The sequence below is a fragment of the Mus pahari genome, chromosome 9, assembly GCF_900095145.1.
Source record: "Mus pahari chromosome 9, PAHARI_EIJ_v1.1, whole genome shotgun sequence".
Lineage (NCBI taxonomy): Eukaryota > Metazoa > Chordata > Mammalia > Rodentia > Muridae > Mus > Mus pahari.
The window spans coordinates 48,773,910-48,788,418 of NC_034598.1; the positions used below are offsets into that span (position 1 = coordinate 48,773,910).

The 14,509-nt window shown below is 47.4% G+C and overlaps 2 protein-coding genes across 8 annotated transcripts in view; both read right to left on the bottom strand.

Annotated features, from left to right (window-relative positions):
• Positions 1-3,216, bottom strand: part of Cnpy2 (canopy FGF signaling regulator 2) — a 4,929-nt gene extending 1,713 nt beyond the window's left edge. The window contains exons 1-3 of one of the 3 annotated variants that reach the window (XM_021205172.2): positions 2,906-3,216; positions 2,231-2,343; positions 1,964-2,079 (exon numbers count right to left, since the gene is read on the bottom strand). In XM_021205172.2, coding sequence (XP_021060831.1) covers positions 1,964-2,079; positions 2,231-2,318 — 204 coding nt within the window. In that variant the 5' untranslated portion in view covers positions 2,319-2,343; positions 2,906-3,216. The remainder of the gene's footprint in view (positions 1-1,963; positions 2,080-2,230; positions 2,344-2,905) is intronic. The other 2 variants (XM_029542339.1, XM_029542338.1) reach the window with 2 other exon arrangements.
• A 966-nt stretch (positions 3,217-4,182) lies between these two features.
• The window catches only part of Pan2 (poly(A) specific ribonuclease subunit PAN2), an 18,026-nt gene continuing 7,699 nt past the window's right edge, over positions 4,183-14,509 (bottom strand). For 2 of the 5 annotated variants that reach the window (XM_029542374.1, XM_029542376.1), the window contains 18 exons: positions 12,926-13,042; positions 12,682-12,801; positions 12,324-12,452; positions 12,026-12,225; positions 11,715-11,851; positions 11,478-11,584; positions 11,205-11,303; positions 11,036-11,106; positions 10,793-10,931; positions 10,372-10,542; positions 10,194-10,253; positions 9,419-9,509; positions 7,761-7,918; positions 7,523-7,666; positions 7,229-7,408; positions 6,517-6,610; positions 5,111-5,308; positions 4,183-4,816 (listed from right to left, as the gene is read on the bottom strand). In XM_029542374.1, coding sequence (XP_029398234.1) covers positions 4,782-4,816; positions 5,111-5,308; positions 6,517-6,610; positions 7,229-7,408; positions 7,523-7,666; positions 7,761-7,918; positions 9,419-9,509; positions 10,194-10,253; positions 10,372-10,542; positions 10,793-10,931; positions 11,036-11,106; positions 11,205-11,303; positions 11,478-11,584; positions 11,715-11,851; positions 12,026-12,225; positions 12,324-12,452; positions 12,682-12,801; positions 12,926-13,042 — 2,250 coding nt within the window. In that variant the 3' untranslated portion in view covers positions 4,183-4,781. The remainder of the gene's footprint in view (positions 4,817-5,110; positions 5,309-6,516; positions 6,611-7,228; positions 7,409-7,522; positions 7,667-7,760; positions 7,919-9,418; positions 9,510-10,193; positions 10,254-10,371; positions 10,543-10,792; positions 10,932-11,035; positions 11,107-11,204; positions 11,304-11,477; positions 11,585-11,714; positions 11,852-12,025; positions 12,226-12,323; positions 12,453-12,681; positions 12,802-12,925; positions 13,043-14,509) is intronic. The other 3 variants (XM_021205061.2, XM_021205058.2, XM_029542375.1) reach the window with 3 other exon arrangements.

Below are 14,509 nucleotides of genomic sequence, written 5' to 3' on the forward strand. Positions count from 1 at the left end.
AAAGAAAGAAAGAAATCTACCTCCAACTCCAGATCTGTGTCCCCGAGAATCCCTATTAACTTCCAAGAAACAGCAGTGCACAGTGTAACTCACAACCTCCACTCTGTGCAAATGTACAACTTTATTTTGCCTGATTATAAACATGCACCAGTACCCTTAGCTCCAAATTATAGGCAGAAACCACTTTGATTAACTATAATCGACTATGGTTTTTTTTCCTGTGAACTTGTTTAGTTTTTGTGGACATAGGTATTTATTATTTATTAAAATAACATTACAAGCCAGACATAGTGTCACCTTTAATTCCAGTACCCAGGAGGCATAGGCAGGCAATTCTCTGTAAGTTCAAGGCCAGTCTGGTCTACATAGTGAGTTCCAGGACACCCAGGGCTGCAGTCTTGGAAATAAAAACAAAAACCAAACAAACAAAAATGTAAAGAGTGGGGTACAGGCTTCGATGACAGCACACCAACACGATTCACAAAGACGTTTCCTTGAAGAGACTGGAGATGGCTCAGTGTTTAGGAACACTGGCTGCTTTTCCAGGGGTCTGGGTTTACACATGGCGGCTCACAACTGTTTTTAACTCCACCCTCACACAGACATGGATTCGGGCAAAACACCAATCCACATAAAGTAAAAATAAATCATTAAAATAAATTTCCTTGCATATTCCTTACTAGGTATAGTTTTAACTTATGCTTCTAGCTAATATAAATATCTTGAATACAAAGGCTTCTTTTCTAAAAAAAGGATTTTTATTTTATGCACGAGTGTCTGCTTGCATCTATACATGCCTGGTGACCATAGACACCAGAAGGGAATGTTTAATTTCCCCAGAACGAGTTATGAGCCACGATATGGATGCTAGAATGTGAACTAAGTCCTCTGCAATACCAGCATGGGCTCCTAACCACGGAACCATCTCTCTAGCTCCAAGGAAGGCTTTGAGCACAGGGATCACAGGAGTGTACCAGTATGCTGGGTTTATGGGATGCTAAGGGCCAAACCCAGGGTTCTGTGCATGCTTGGCTAGCACTCTATCAACTGAGCTACATTCCCAGCTGGACAAGATCTCTTATTCTTTTTTTTTTTTTTAAAAGATTTTCATTTATTATTATAAGTACACTGTAGCTATCTTCAGATGCACCAGAAGAGGGCGACAGATCCCATTATGTGTGGTTGTGAGCCACCATGTGGTTGCTGGGATTTGAACTCAGGACCTTGGGAAGAGCAGTCAGTGCTCCTACCCGCTGAGCCATCTCACCTGCCCCCATTCTTTTTTTAATGAATGTATATATACAATACTGATACAGTGAAATGGGAGTCATGCGAACTGTGGATGAGGAGAAACAGACTAGTCAAGGCCTAACTTCTACAGCAGAAACAATTAACTCAGGTTTGGGGCCAAGAAATACGTGGTTATAACTTTCCAGGCTCTTCCAAATAGGCAGAGCCCAAGTGCTCTGTTGTTTGTGAGGCAAGGTCTCAAGTAGTCCAGGCTGGCCTTGAACTCCTGACCTGTCTCCATCTCCCAGTACTAGGATTACAGGCATGCAAATACCATAAGTGGCTTAGAGCCCAATCCTTCAGATACACAATATTCTGGCTCCTTGTTTGTTTGTTTGTTTGGTTTTTTAGACAGGGTTTCTCTCTATAACAGCCCTGGCTGTCCTGGACCTCTCTTTGTAGACCAGGTTGGCCTCAAACTCAAGATCGGCCTGCCTCTGCTGGGATTAATGGTATGTACCACCACACCAGGCTGTTTCTCTTCTTTTCAAAGACAGTACCTAATTCTATGGTCTAGACCAGAACTAGAACTCAGAAAGATCCTTCTGGTTCCGCCTCTGAGGGTTGAGATTATTATCATTACAGGTTGAATGACTTCCTGCTTTCTTCTCTTCCGACCAAGTTCATACTCTAAGCCCAGGTGAGCTACTTTATTTGAGGGATAGTAAATTACCTCCACAACTGACTGGCTGCCATCTGGATTGATTCGGAAGGATCCCATCTGAATGGTCTTCTTGGGGTCCACGCGGGCAATTTCCCATTCTAATTCATCCACCAGAGCTCTGCAAGCTGGTGTCAGGAGAGAAAATAGGAGGTGGGGATGGTGAGGGGAATAAGTCAACCCAAGGGTTTTCCTATCCATCCTTGTTCCAAGCTTTGGATCTCATGACTCCCAAGGGTCAGCTTCCTCCCACTTCTCCACTGGTCTTCGTGCTTTTACCTCCACAGTGTAGATCCTGGCTCCTTCGAGCCCAGGCAGTTCCCAGCAGGACCCCCAAAAGTAGGGCTAGCCAACCCCAGCCTTTCATCTTTAGTGTAACGGGGTCGCTCCACCTGGATATGTATGGAAATGAAACACAGGTGTGAGGAGAGTGATCCATTTTCCCCATGACCGTCACCCCTCATTCCCAGGCCTTCAAAGGCCTCGGTGTGATTCTGATTCTGTTTTCCAGGAAGAGACCTCGTTACAAACACCCGAGGGACCGGAGTTCGGGATGGGGGAATAGGAAGAGAGAGCTCAGGACTGGGACTCAGATCCAGAAACTATGTCCTCCACAGGTGAGGGCCTGGGTTTTGATACTTTAGCACTGGGCACTGAGGGCTCACAGAGCTATGCGGTAGCTTTGAGATGGAAGTTATCGATTACTCGAGAATGACGGACAGAAAGGAGCTGCCAGCAAGGAACCATCAGTCAGGCCACGAAGCCAGCGAGTACACTCCATAACCAGGGCCTATGTGGACCTAGCACCAAGGGTTCCGGAATCCCCATCTCTAGAATGTAAGTAGCTCCCGTGCAGACAGACCAGCCCCTTCTGTAAGGACTCCGCCATTGCTTCGCTCGGGTCTTTCCCAACCTCAGTGCGCCCACAGCCTCTGACGCTCGCATCTGTCCCACCTCTGCTCCCACGGCCGCCGCCGTGGCCCAGGCACTGGAAAGCAGTCGGACTCTCACTTTGTTTTCTGTGGCTCCCAGCTCTAGCAGCTGGCTGGGAAAAACGGGGCTGTCCCGGCTTCTCCAGAGCGCTCCGGCGCCCGCCAGGTTCAGGGTGGCCAGTGACCGCCTGGTCCAGCTTTCCCGCACTTAACTAGGCACCTAAGCGGAGATCTGAGGGTCCCATGTGAGCCCCCACGAAACTGACCCTAAGACCGCCCCTCCAAACTCTCGCGCGAGCAGGCAGCTTTAGGAGCGCCTCCGAGGCAGCGAGGACCCCTTGGAAGGCTTGAGGACCCAGACTTGCGTGGCGAATCGGTTCACGTGACCAACCAAAGAACAAAGGTAGCCTAGCTTACAGTGAGGACCGAGCTCAAGTGGCGCCTGGGGAAGTTGCATCAGTCCAGGTGGGCTAGGACTTGCAAACAGATGCAATTAGTAGTGGGAGAGAAGCCTAGGTTTCAATGCACAAAGAGTTCATGATACAGCAAACTACATTTCCCAGAAAGCATTGCAGTACCACTCTGCCAGTAGCTACAGGTCTTTTTCTCTTTAAAAACAAACAAACAAAAAACCTAGTTTTTAAAACAACTTCCTTCTTGTGCCAAATTAATAAATTATCGTCATTAGGTATGTATTGGGAATATAATTTTTAGTGTTATCTGCCTTTTCAGGTAGGAACTTGGCGATTTCTCTAATTTATCTTGAGGATGGGGGTATGGGCTATGTTACGGTCAATATTATTAGCTCGCACGCTGTGAATAGCGCAATTCCCCCTCTGAATTTCCAGCACACCGCTGGCACTATCGTGAAGCAGTGTCTTGCTATGTAGCTCAGGGTGCCTTGAACTCAACTCCCCGTCGCAGGCTGGTTGGGAACTGTGGTTCTCAGCTGCTCGGCTGTTAGGATAACAGGCTGACTCCATGCCTTAAGGTCTTGAGATAAACTGGGATTTGTGATCGCTTGATGTATTTAGGGTGCTAGGCGACTACAGCAAAGACCGAACACCATCCAGGGGAACTATGTTCCTCTTGGATCCATTCATTCTGGGAGTCCAGAATCTTCATTTCTAGGTGTGGATCTGAACAGTTTTCATTTTCTCATTGTTTGGTGAAGTTAAAGAAAGGAAGACAGAAGCCAAAGAATCCCACACTAGCGGTTTTCTAATGAGATAAAAATACTTTTATTTTATAAAACATGCTGTTTTAAGCAAAATTTTTAAAAATAAAATGAAACTCGAGATCGAATGTATGGAAGACAGATATGTCTCAGCTGTGGTCAGGAATGAAGCCAGTAGCTCAGGTTCCTGCACACCGGTTTGATTGGCTCATTGAGACTCTACAAGCTGGTCCACCCAGCCACTGTCTCTCAAGCAGCTGGATGCTGGAGCTGCCTGGATCTCCGAACCCTGTGACTGTCCAGGACTTCAGTTCTCTAGCAGGCTGGGAACTGAGCATTCTGGTTCTAGAGCTCTTTTGTGTAGATATCAGCTGCCCAGGATATTTATTACAAACACCAATCACTCCACCTGGGTCGCTTTAGGCTTTGTTTCTGGCCCACTGTTTTGCAGAGGATAAAGGGGGAATCTGGCAGCTAGAACTGTTGCAACAAGTTGTCACTCCACCTGGGTCGCTTTAGGCTTTGTCTCTGGCCCTCTGTTTTGCAGAGGATAAGGGGAATCTGGCAGCTAGAACCTTTGCAACAAGTTTGCTGCTTTCCAGTTCTATTAATAGCACCATCTGTAGACCCTGAGCAGATCCAGTTCTGGAAGTGGACAGGGTAAAGCCGACTTGAGAAGCCACCTCTCAGTTCTGGGAACAGCACTGAAAGGGAAGGCAGCTCACAGTGCCAGCACTGAGGAGAAGACAGCTGCGTCTGTTAGGAGACAGAATCACAGAGACCAGGGTGAGCAGAGGAGGCTCCCTATACACTCCCTATACAGAAAGAGCAGGAGGGAAGTAGGGCAAGGCATGGACATTTCAGACTTGGGCAAGTGGCTACACCAGTGTCTCTCTCACTGACTGTTGGAAACACTGAGTGATGTGTGAACTGTCAGACGCTTCAGGAGCAGGTAGGAGTACTGTTAGAATCTGAGGTGGTGGTCTACAAGCTCTACATATGCCAGCAGCACCTGCCCAGCCCAGTTCCCTCGCCTCAGCCCAGCCTTACTCTTGGGGCTTGTCTGGCTTTCAGGCTCAGGCACCTTCCAGTCCATCTTTCGGCCCTTCTCATAGAGACCCTTGAGCACCTTGTGGAAGGACTCGGGCTCGGTGCCGTTCTTGCTCAGCTCCAGATACTTCCGGTAGAGTTGAAGGGCTGTGCGGGCATCTTCAATGCTGTCATGGGTCTCACCTTGAATCTTCAGGTCTGGGGCAAACCAATACTTAAGGAACTCACAAAGGCGGCACCCTGTTCCTATCCTGGCACCCACAATGCTCCCATGCAGTTTCCCAGAAACATCTTTTCTTATTTTATGTTTACTGAATGTTTTGCCTGCATTTATTTACATGGTCTATGTATGGGTGTGCATGGCGACCATGAAGGTCAGAAGACGGTGTCAGATTGCCTGGAACTGAGGTTACAGATGGTTGTGAGCTATCATGTAAGCACGGGGACTTGATCCTGGGCCCTCTGCAAGAGCAGTAGGTGCTCAAGAGCAATAAGCCAACTCATCAGGCCCAGAAAGCGCCTTCTTTAAGTTCGTGACAGATCTAACTGAAGCCATTAGCCGAAAAACAATGGTAATTCTAACGAGAAATAATTATTCTTTATTCCAAAATGCTTCCTGGTTTGTTGTTCTTATAGGATTTTTGTTTGTTTGAAGACAGGGTTTCTCTGTGTAGCCCTGGCTGTCCTGGAACTGAGACTGTAGACCAGATTGGCCTCGAATTCAGACATTCACCTGCCTCTGCCTCCTGAGATATTGTTGTAGCTTTTTGCTCTGGTTGTTGAGACAGTATCTCCTCTACTGCCCAGGCTGGCTTCAAACTTACAGACCTGAAAGCATCGCTTCCTTGTGCTTTCCACTCCCTTTTTAAAAACAAAAACAAAAAAAACAAGGCTTTTTGTAGCCAAGGCTGGCCTTGAAGTCATTATGTACTGAGACGAACCTTAAAGTTCTGTTTCTTCTGTGTCTCCTGAGTTGTGACTCTAGGCAGGCCTGCCGCCTGTGTCCAGTTCCATGTGTTCCTTGCTCTCAACAAGGACTCTACCAGCTGAGCTGTATCCCCTGTCCCTGATGTTTTCTTTTAAGATTTGTTTTATGTGAGTACACTGTCACTGTCTTTAGTCACACCAGAAGAGGGCATGGGATCCCATTACAGATGGTTGTGAGCCNCCATGTAGTTGCTGGGATTTGAACTCAGGACCTCTGGAAGAGCAGTCAGTGCTCAACATAACTAGTTACAGGGAAGCCAGAGCTACTTAATGAGACACCGTGTCAAAACAAAAACAAAAACAAAACCCCAAACAAGAAACAAACAAGCACTGCTGAGCCATCTACCCCCTCCCCACCCTGAATGTTTTCTGCTCATAATCAGTTCTTACTATAGGGTGCACAAGGTAGAGCAACTCACCTAGAAAGTACCAAGCAAGGAATCGAAGGGAAATCATTCGCTTTCGGGGCATGTGGAACAGGTAGACTGTGTCAAGAACTTGGTCCTTGGGCACCTGGCAGGGACCAGAAGAACAGAAGCCTTGAGACAGGTGATGCAGGCCCTCCCATTCTCTGAATTCAGATATACGCTCTGAGAAACTGGCCAGAAGAGCAACTCTGAGGTCAGCAAGGTGGCTCACAAGGTGAAGGCATTTGCCACCAAGCCTGACAACCTTACTTCAGTTCCCAGGACCCATGAGATGGAAGGAGAGAATCAACATGCACAAGCTGACCTTTAAGCTGACCTTGGACCTCTACACGTGCAACTAACTCAGTACTTGCAGGAGGAGGTGTGTATGAGTGCATATACACCAAATAAACGTAATTTTGTTTTTTAAAGCATGGTGAGTGAATGAGGGTGGTAGGAGCAAGTTGGGTTGGAAGAAGGCTGTATATTGGGGGGGGGGGATGCTAGGCATGGTAACATATGCCTTCAGTTCTAACACTCAGGCAGGAGGGGGCAGGTGAGCCTCCCTCCCAGCCTGCTTAACATAATTAGTTACAGGGCAGCCAGAGCCACTTAGTGAGTCATTGTGTCAAAACAAAAACAAGAACAACAAAAAACCCCAAACAAGAAACAAAGGACGACAACAACAACAACAAACACACTCGGAAATAAGCCCTGCCCGAACCATGAGGTTGATGACCCGGAAGTCCTTCTGCAGACCATGACCCACAAACTTGACTCCAATATCAATGAGAAAGCGAAGCTTTAAGTAGGTAGACTTGAGAGTTGTGAGGTGCTTTGAGGAGATTTTGGCATCAAGGTCTCCTGGCTTTATCCCCGAGTACTGAGTCAAGTAATCTACTACCTAGGAGTAGAGAAAAAGACAACTCTCTGGGCTGGAGAAGGTGTGGTCTCTTCCAGCCACTCTTCTCAGGGTTCTCAAGCACTCTATGTAAGCACAGGGTTGACCTCAATGTACCTGCTCCTGTGTAGAGATGTAGTCATCAATGAAGGGGATGCCCTCATTAGGCCCTTGGCCCCGAACACAGGTGATCCTTGCTACTGACATCTGGCTTGGCTTAATGGTGGACTTGGTACCATCACTGCGTAACTCTGCTTCTTCCTATGTCACAAGGGTTAATGCGGACACCAGAGAAACACAGTTCCTAATATCCTCAGAGTTCTGTTCCCGTGGCCCATCTTTTGGCCCTGGTTACCTCATTAAGAGTGACAAACTCGGCATCCAGGCCCACCAGGTCTCCAACCTGTGGCATCTCATTCAGCATCAATGGAATAAAGGTCGTGTGTGTTTTCCGTTGTTTCCGTGCCAGCGAGGCTTCTGCCAGCAGCACGCTGGCCTCAATGGGGTTCTTGACTGGAAAGGGAACAGGGAAGACTGGGGCTAGAGAGAAGCTGGGGAAGACCCCAGGATGGCTGCTCAGAGGCTCCCTGCCTATACTGTGATCTCCTGATAAACAAAGCATTTGTGGACAAGGAGTGTACCTGGATGGCCAAGTCTACAGCCTGAGGTTGACCCTCAGAATCCACATGGGCGAAGGAAAGGACCTACTCCCACAAACTCCTCATGTCCACATTCTGTGGACACATACTAATGCACACACACTGAGTAAATTAAACTGTAATTTAAAAAAATGAAAAGGAGACTGTATCTGGTAACACTACAGATGAAATTAGAAAATTATCAAGAAACAGACCAAGAGCCGGGCGTGGTGGCGCACGCCTTTAATCCCAGCATTCGGGAGGCAGAGGCAGGTGGATTTCTGAGTTCGAGGCCAGCCTGGTCTACAAAGTGAGTTCCAGGACAGCCAGCCAGGGCTATACAGAGAAACCCTGTCTCGAAAAACCAAAAAAAAAAAAAAAGAAAAGAAACAGACCAAGAAAAAGACAGAAATGGTGGGAAAGACAGAATAAGGTTTTCAGTTTGGACCTTAGCTAAAAAATCCAGAAAAAACAAGCTACAGAGAAATTATTGTTGAAAGGTACCAAGTTGAAAGGTACCCCTGAAGGAGCTCATGCCCCTGAGAAGAGATGGTCACTTGAGGGCAATGACTGGAACGGGGCAGCTTGCTCCGCTAGCCTGACAATCTGATCATACACGTAGGAGGGAAAAGCTGATGTTACAAAGTTGTCCCTTGGTCTCTACACATAATAATAATAAATAAGCAACAATAAGTGTCGTCTGAAAAGAAAGCTATCCTATGGTGTCCATTCTCATTCAGACCACTACAAAAGAGGATAGGAATGTTCAGAATCAAAGCTTAACCTAAGCCACTCTTATCTAGTGTCCTTCACGCCACCCTCAGAATTTCCAACTACAAAATTAATTTTGTTTTGTTGCTTTGAAATGGTTCTTTTTTTTTTTTTAAGATTTATTTATTATATGTAAGTACACTGTAACTGTCTTCAGACACACCAGAAGAGGAAGTGAGATCTCATGACGGATGGTTGTGAGCCACCATGTGGTTGCTGGGAATTGAACTCAGGACCTTCAGAAGAGCAGTCAGTGCTCTTAACCACTGAGCCATCTCTCCAGCCCCCTTGAAATGGTTCTTACTCTATAGCCCAGGTAGGCCTTGAACTGTGTAGTCCAGGTCATGAACTCATAGCAATCCTCCTGCCACAGCCTTTTGAGTACTGGGATCACAGGTGTAAGCTACCTCCCCAGCCAGCTTCCCACTTAAAACCTGATCAGCGGGAATTTCTCTAGGATCTCTAGAAGAATCAGCGCCAGCCCCAGTCCTGAAGAATTAGCGCCAGCCCCAGTCCTGAATCCTGCCACTAAGACATCCACCCCGGCTCTCTCCGGAGACCAGCTTAGGCTGCCTAAGCCTTTGGGCCACTCCATGCCACTTACTGTTCAGATTGTATCTGGAATTCAGATTCCTTTTGACATAATACAGGATTGCAGGTACTTTCCAATTCATGTCAAACTGCACGGCTTCATACTAGAGAAGACAGAACACAGGGGCTAGAGGGGTAGCTCAGCGGTAGAGTGCTTGCCTTGTCGTGCCTAAGGCTCTGGGTTTAATTCTGAACACTGTCTCACTCTCTAAAAAGAAGAAAAAATACTTGTGTCAGGATCCAGGTACTATTTTTTTTTTTTTAAAGATTTATTTATTTATTTATTTTGGTTTATTGAGACGGGGTTTCTCTGTATAGCTAAAGATTTACTTATTATTATATCTAAGTACACTGTAGCTATCTTCAGATGCATCAGAAAAGGGCGTCAGATCTCATTACGGATGGTTGTGAGCCACCATGTGGTTGCTGGGATTTGAACTCAGGACCTTCGGAAGAGCGGTCGGTGCGCTTAACCACTGAGCCATCTCTCCAGCCCTTTTTAAGTCTTCTGATGCCATTTATTCCCAAAGTCTCTCTAGATTCATCATGACCCTTCCCAGCATTCTACAGAAGCCCGAGAATAAGAACACTAACAGACAGTCAGATGAAGGGGAAATGGGCTGTAATTACACCTGCAATCATGGCACTCTAGAGGCTGAGGCAGACAGATCACAAGGTCAAGGGTACCCCAGGCTGCACAGTGAATTCATGAACCTAAGTTACACAGCAATGCCCACTCTGAACCTCCCCAAAATAATAAGAAGGGGAACAGAACACATTTGACTTACCTTATCAATAGGTTCAATAAGGAAGTCATTGAAGAGATACCACTGCTGATGAGTCACGCCCTGTGCAGGTACAGAGCCAGGCTAAGTCAAAATGAGAGCTAGCTGTCTCCTGGCCAGGAGCTCGGGGACAGCCTGGGACAGCGCTGCAACTACCTCTTCCCTGTGTCATTTCACTCACCTCCTTGCGCTGGTGGTAGGTCTCGCCAACTTTTATGTGAGCCACCAAGCTGCCGCCTGTTCGTGAGTCCAGGATGTGTACCACAGTAGCCATCAGGTCATATACATAGACACCATGCTCCTCCTCTGCCCTGGCCGGACCCCACTGCGAGGGGGCACCCAGGCTGCTAAGCTAAGTTTAAGGATGGGTTGTGGGATGTGGGGCGGGGATAAAGGGCAGAGGGTAGGGTATCTCCATTTTAGCCCACCTATGACTTCCCAACCCTAAACTGAATTATTCTAGTCTACCTCAGAACTGGTAAGTGTACGTTTTATTCCTTTCCTTGATCCTCTAAGGTCCTCCATCCCCTGCCCTGCCTCACCTTCCGCCCGCCTTCACTCCCTCAGTCCCTCTCTTCTTCCCACTTTTCAACTGCCTGCACCTCATGCTCGTCAGCCCAGTTGCAAACATCCAGCCCTTTGTTCTTGGTCATCTTCATGCGGATGGAAAATGGAAGCCAGACATTCTTCAGCTCCTCGATGGAGGAGCACAGAAAGCCCTCAGGACTCCTCAGCTCCTTCCTATTAGGACAGAAGAAGTGGAAATGCGCACTCAAGATATGGAACCCGTAAACAGCGGGGTCAGCAAGTAGCTCCACCATCTGACAACTCTGAGATGCACCCACCGATCAGCTAAAGCAAACTCCTTGCTCTTCACTTCCCCGCTGAACTTTTTCACGGCTATTTTGAAGGCAACCTGAACACAAAGGAAAGAACATACTCATATACCCAAGAAAAGGAGGATATCAAGACAAAGGAGTCGTGGGAAGTCCTGCTTCCAATCATGGTCACTACCTCAGCTTGCAGTCTCCAGAAATCAGCCTCTTTTGAGCTATTCACTTCACAATTAATGACAAGAATATCTGGCAGATGTCGGATGTTTCGGGTCTGAATCTGAGAGCAGGAAACAGAAATAGCAGAGTCTACAGGAAGAAACAATAAAGCCTAGACAGGCTCTGTAAAGGTGACGTTCTTCCCACTCCCCGCACACCCCGGAAGGCGGTGCTAACACGGGCAGGCCAGACCGTGCATGAGTCCTCAAGGAAGCCAACCCCCCAGCTTACTCACTGTGGGCTGGTACTTCTCACAGTTGTCACACCAGGCCTGTGTGTTCTGCTCCAAGCAGATACTTCGCTTCAGCACCTGAGCAAAGTCATAGTTCTTCCCGGTTTTATCTGAGGAGAAACTCCACACTTCACTCCAGGCTCTCTCTTCTACCCACAGCCCCCCAAAACCCCTCTGTGGTGTTACAAGTTATCTGATGGAGCCTCCCAACCCAGGTTCAGGGTATACCACAGATGCTACCCTCGGGGTAGGAGAGTGTGAAGAGTAGGGTGGACGAGGCCCGCACAGTCTCGCTGCCGCAGCGGCAAAGGCTGCAATTCTCCATCTCACAACTGAACAGCTGCCCAATGATGGAGTCCCCTGATGAGCAGAAACTGCTGAGAGAAGTGAGGGCAACACACACACACACAGACACACAGACACACACAGACACACACAGACACAGACACACACACACACACACACACACACACACACACACCGAGCGTTAGAAGACCCTTTGAGTCCCAGGGGGCTGGCTTTGGGGGCTTTCTTCTTGTCCAGTTCCATACCTGCCTCCAGCACCTCGATAAGCCTGGGGCACTTCCAGCTCCTGCATATCCTGATGTAGCTGAGTGAGGATGAAGCGGTTCCACCTCTGGATGAGCCTGGCCAGGCTGCCCTTGCCTGAAGCCTCATCCGAGTCAGCAAGGATGAGACCCAGTGCCGAGGCCTCAGGAATGGTCCGGAAAGCTCGGAGGAAATTACTGCCCTGGAAGGAGAGGGTTATGTGGACGGAAACGTGCCCTTTCCAACCATCCACCTTCTGTCCCTTGCCATTTTGAGGGTCCCAGGTCTCAGAGGACTGACCTGACAAGGATCGCCACGAGAGAGGTCTAGCATGTGGAAGAGGAAACCGAGCTCGCACGCCAGGCAGAACTCCTTTTGGCAAAGGTGGTTCTGGATCAGACAGCGAACAGGCTCCAAGAAATAGAGCACCTGGAGAGGGGAGCAGGAGAGCTGGAGCGGGGAACTGGGAGCGGGTGGGGAGAGATGGGGGTGGGAGGAGCGTTCTGGGACTCCAGTAAAGCAATGGAGCTCAAAGGAGACAGTGGTCCGAGGGAGGGTACGCAGTAGATGAGGCCAAGGTACAGCGGGAGACCTAGGGAGAGTAGAGGAGGGGTACAGAAAGCAGGAGGCACATGCAGGCTCATGAGCCAGCCCTTACCTGGATCATGCAGTTACAGTAGGCATTGGGGATGTGAGGCTCTAACCCAGCAAACAGAGTCTTATTGTAGTGTTTGAAGTCAAAGTCTTCCAGTCCTAGTTTGGAGTATTTGATGGTTACCTGAGGCGCAGACAGTGGGAGCAGAGTGAGGACAGACCGTGGAGGGAGACTTTATGGACCGCACTCGGGTGCCACGAGACACCCTTTCCCCACAAGACCCTGCCCGGCTCAGTGTCCCCAGCACCTTCCGGTATTTCTTAGAAACTGTGTGGAGAGGCTCCTCTTCTCGCCCTGTCGGTGACTCCGTGACTTGGCTGAAGTTGTCAAATTCATGGTCTGACTCCTTTAGTCGATAGGGAATCTAGGGGTTTTGAAAAAGAGAAACTCCATTGGATTGTTTAATATCTTTGGCTTCCCCTTCATTTTCCTTTCTGATGTTTCTAATTTTGTTTTGTTCTGAGACACAGTCTCACTACATAGCCCTGGTTGGCCTGGAATTCAGTATGTAGACCAGGGTAGTCTTGAACTTCTGCCTTTGCCTTATTTAAGTACTGGAATTAAAGGCCTGTGCCATCACACCTGACTCTGTTTTTATTTATTTTTATTTGTATTTGTATTTTTATTTTTTGAGACAGGGTCTCCTATAACCAAGGCTGGCCTTAAATTAGGTATATACCCAGAAAGTCCTCGAACTGTCCAGCCACCCAGGGCTAGGGTTGCTGGTCTATTCCACGCCACCCAGTGCCTACTTTATTCTTTTATTTTTCTTATGTTTAAGTCTTTATTTCAACAAAACTGTGCTTACAGAAATATATTCACACTGGTTAATGAAAAGCAACTAAGTTTAATTTGTATATGATTTATGATTTCAAAAAAAAAAAAAAAAAAAACATCAGAGCCGGGCGTGGTGGCATGAACCTTTAATCCCAGCACTCGGGAGGCAGATGCAGGTGGATTTCTGAGTTTGAGGCCAGCCTGGTCTACAAAGTGAGTTCCAGGACAGCTAGGGCTATACAGAGAAACCCTGTCTCGGAAACAAACAAACAAACAAACAAAAAAACAACCCAGGCTGGAGAGATGACTCAGTGGTTAAGAGCACTGACTGCTCTTCCAAAGGTCCTGAGTTCAATTCCCAGCAACCACATGATGGCTCACAACCATCTGTAATGGGATCTGATGCCCTCTTCTGGGATGTCTGAAGAGAGCAGTGGTGTACTCATATACATAAAATAAATTAATTAAAAACAAAATCAACCCTTCCATCTACTTTATCTATTACAAACATATAAAAGGTCTTTCATCAAAATGCTGCCAACGAAGAAAGAAAGAACACTGAGAAATATGCCTTTGGTTTACCTTAGGAAAGCAACACAGCTCACACTGTAAACAAGTATAAAATTGGGACAGAGTTCAGACCCAAGTTCAATTCCTAGATCTCAAGATGGATGGAGAAGCAATTAGTAAGAGTCACCCTCTGACTTCTGCATGCGCTTGTGATGCATGCACGCCTACGCTCACACACACGCTCACACTCACACGCTAACTCACTTACACATACAATCTCACATTCACTCTCACACAGGTTCACATACACATACACTCACACACACACACTCTCATATATTCACACTCACACACACATACACTCACACTCACACACTTGCAAACACACACATACACTCTCTAACACACATATATACACTCTCATATACTCTTGCACTCACACACTAATAAGACAGGCGTAAAGTGTTGTAATGTTACAATGTCACCACTTATTCCCTGAGACCTTCTCTAACAGTTTTTTGGGTTTTTTTTTTTTTTTTTTTTT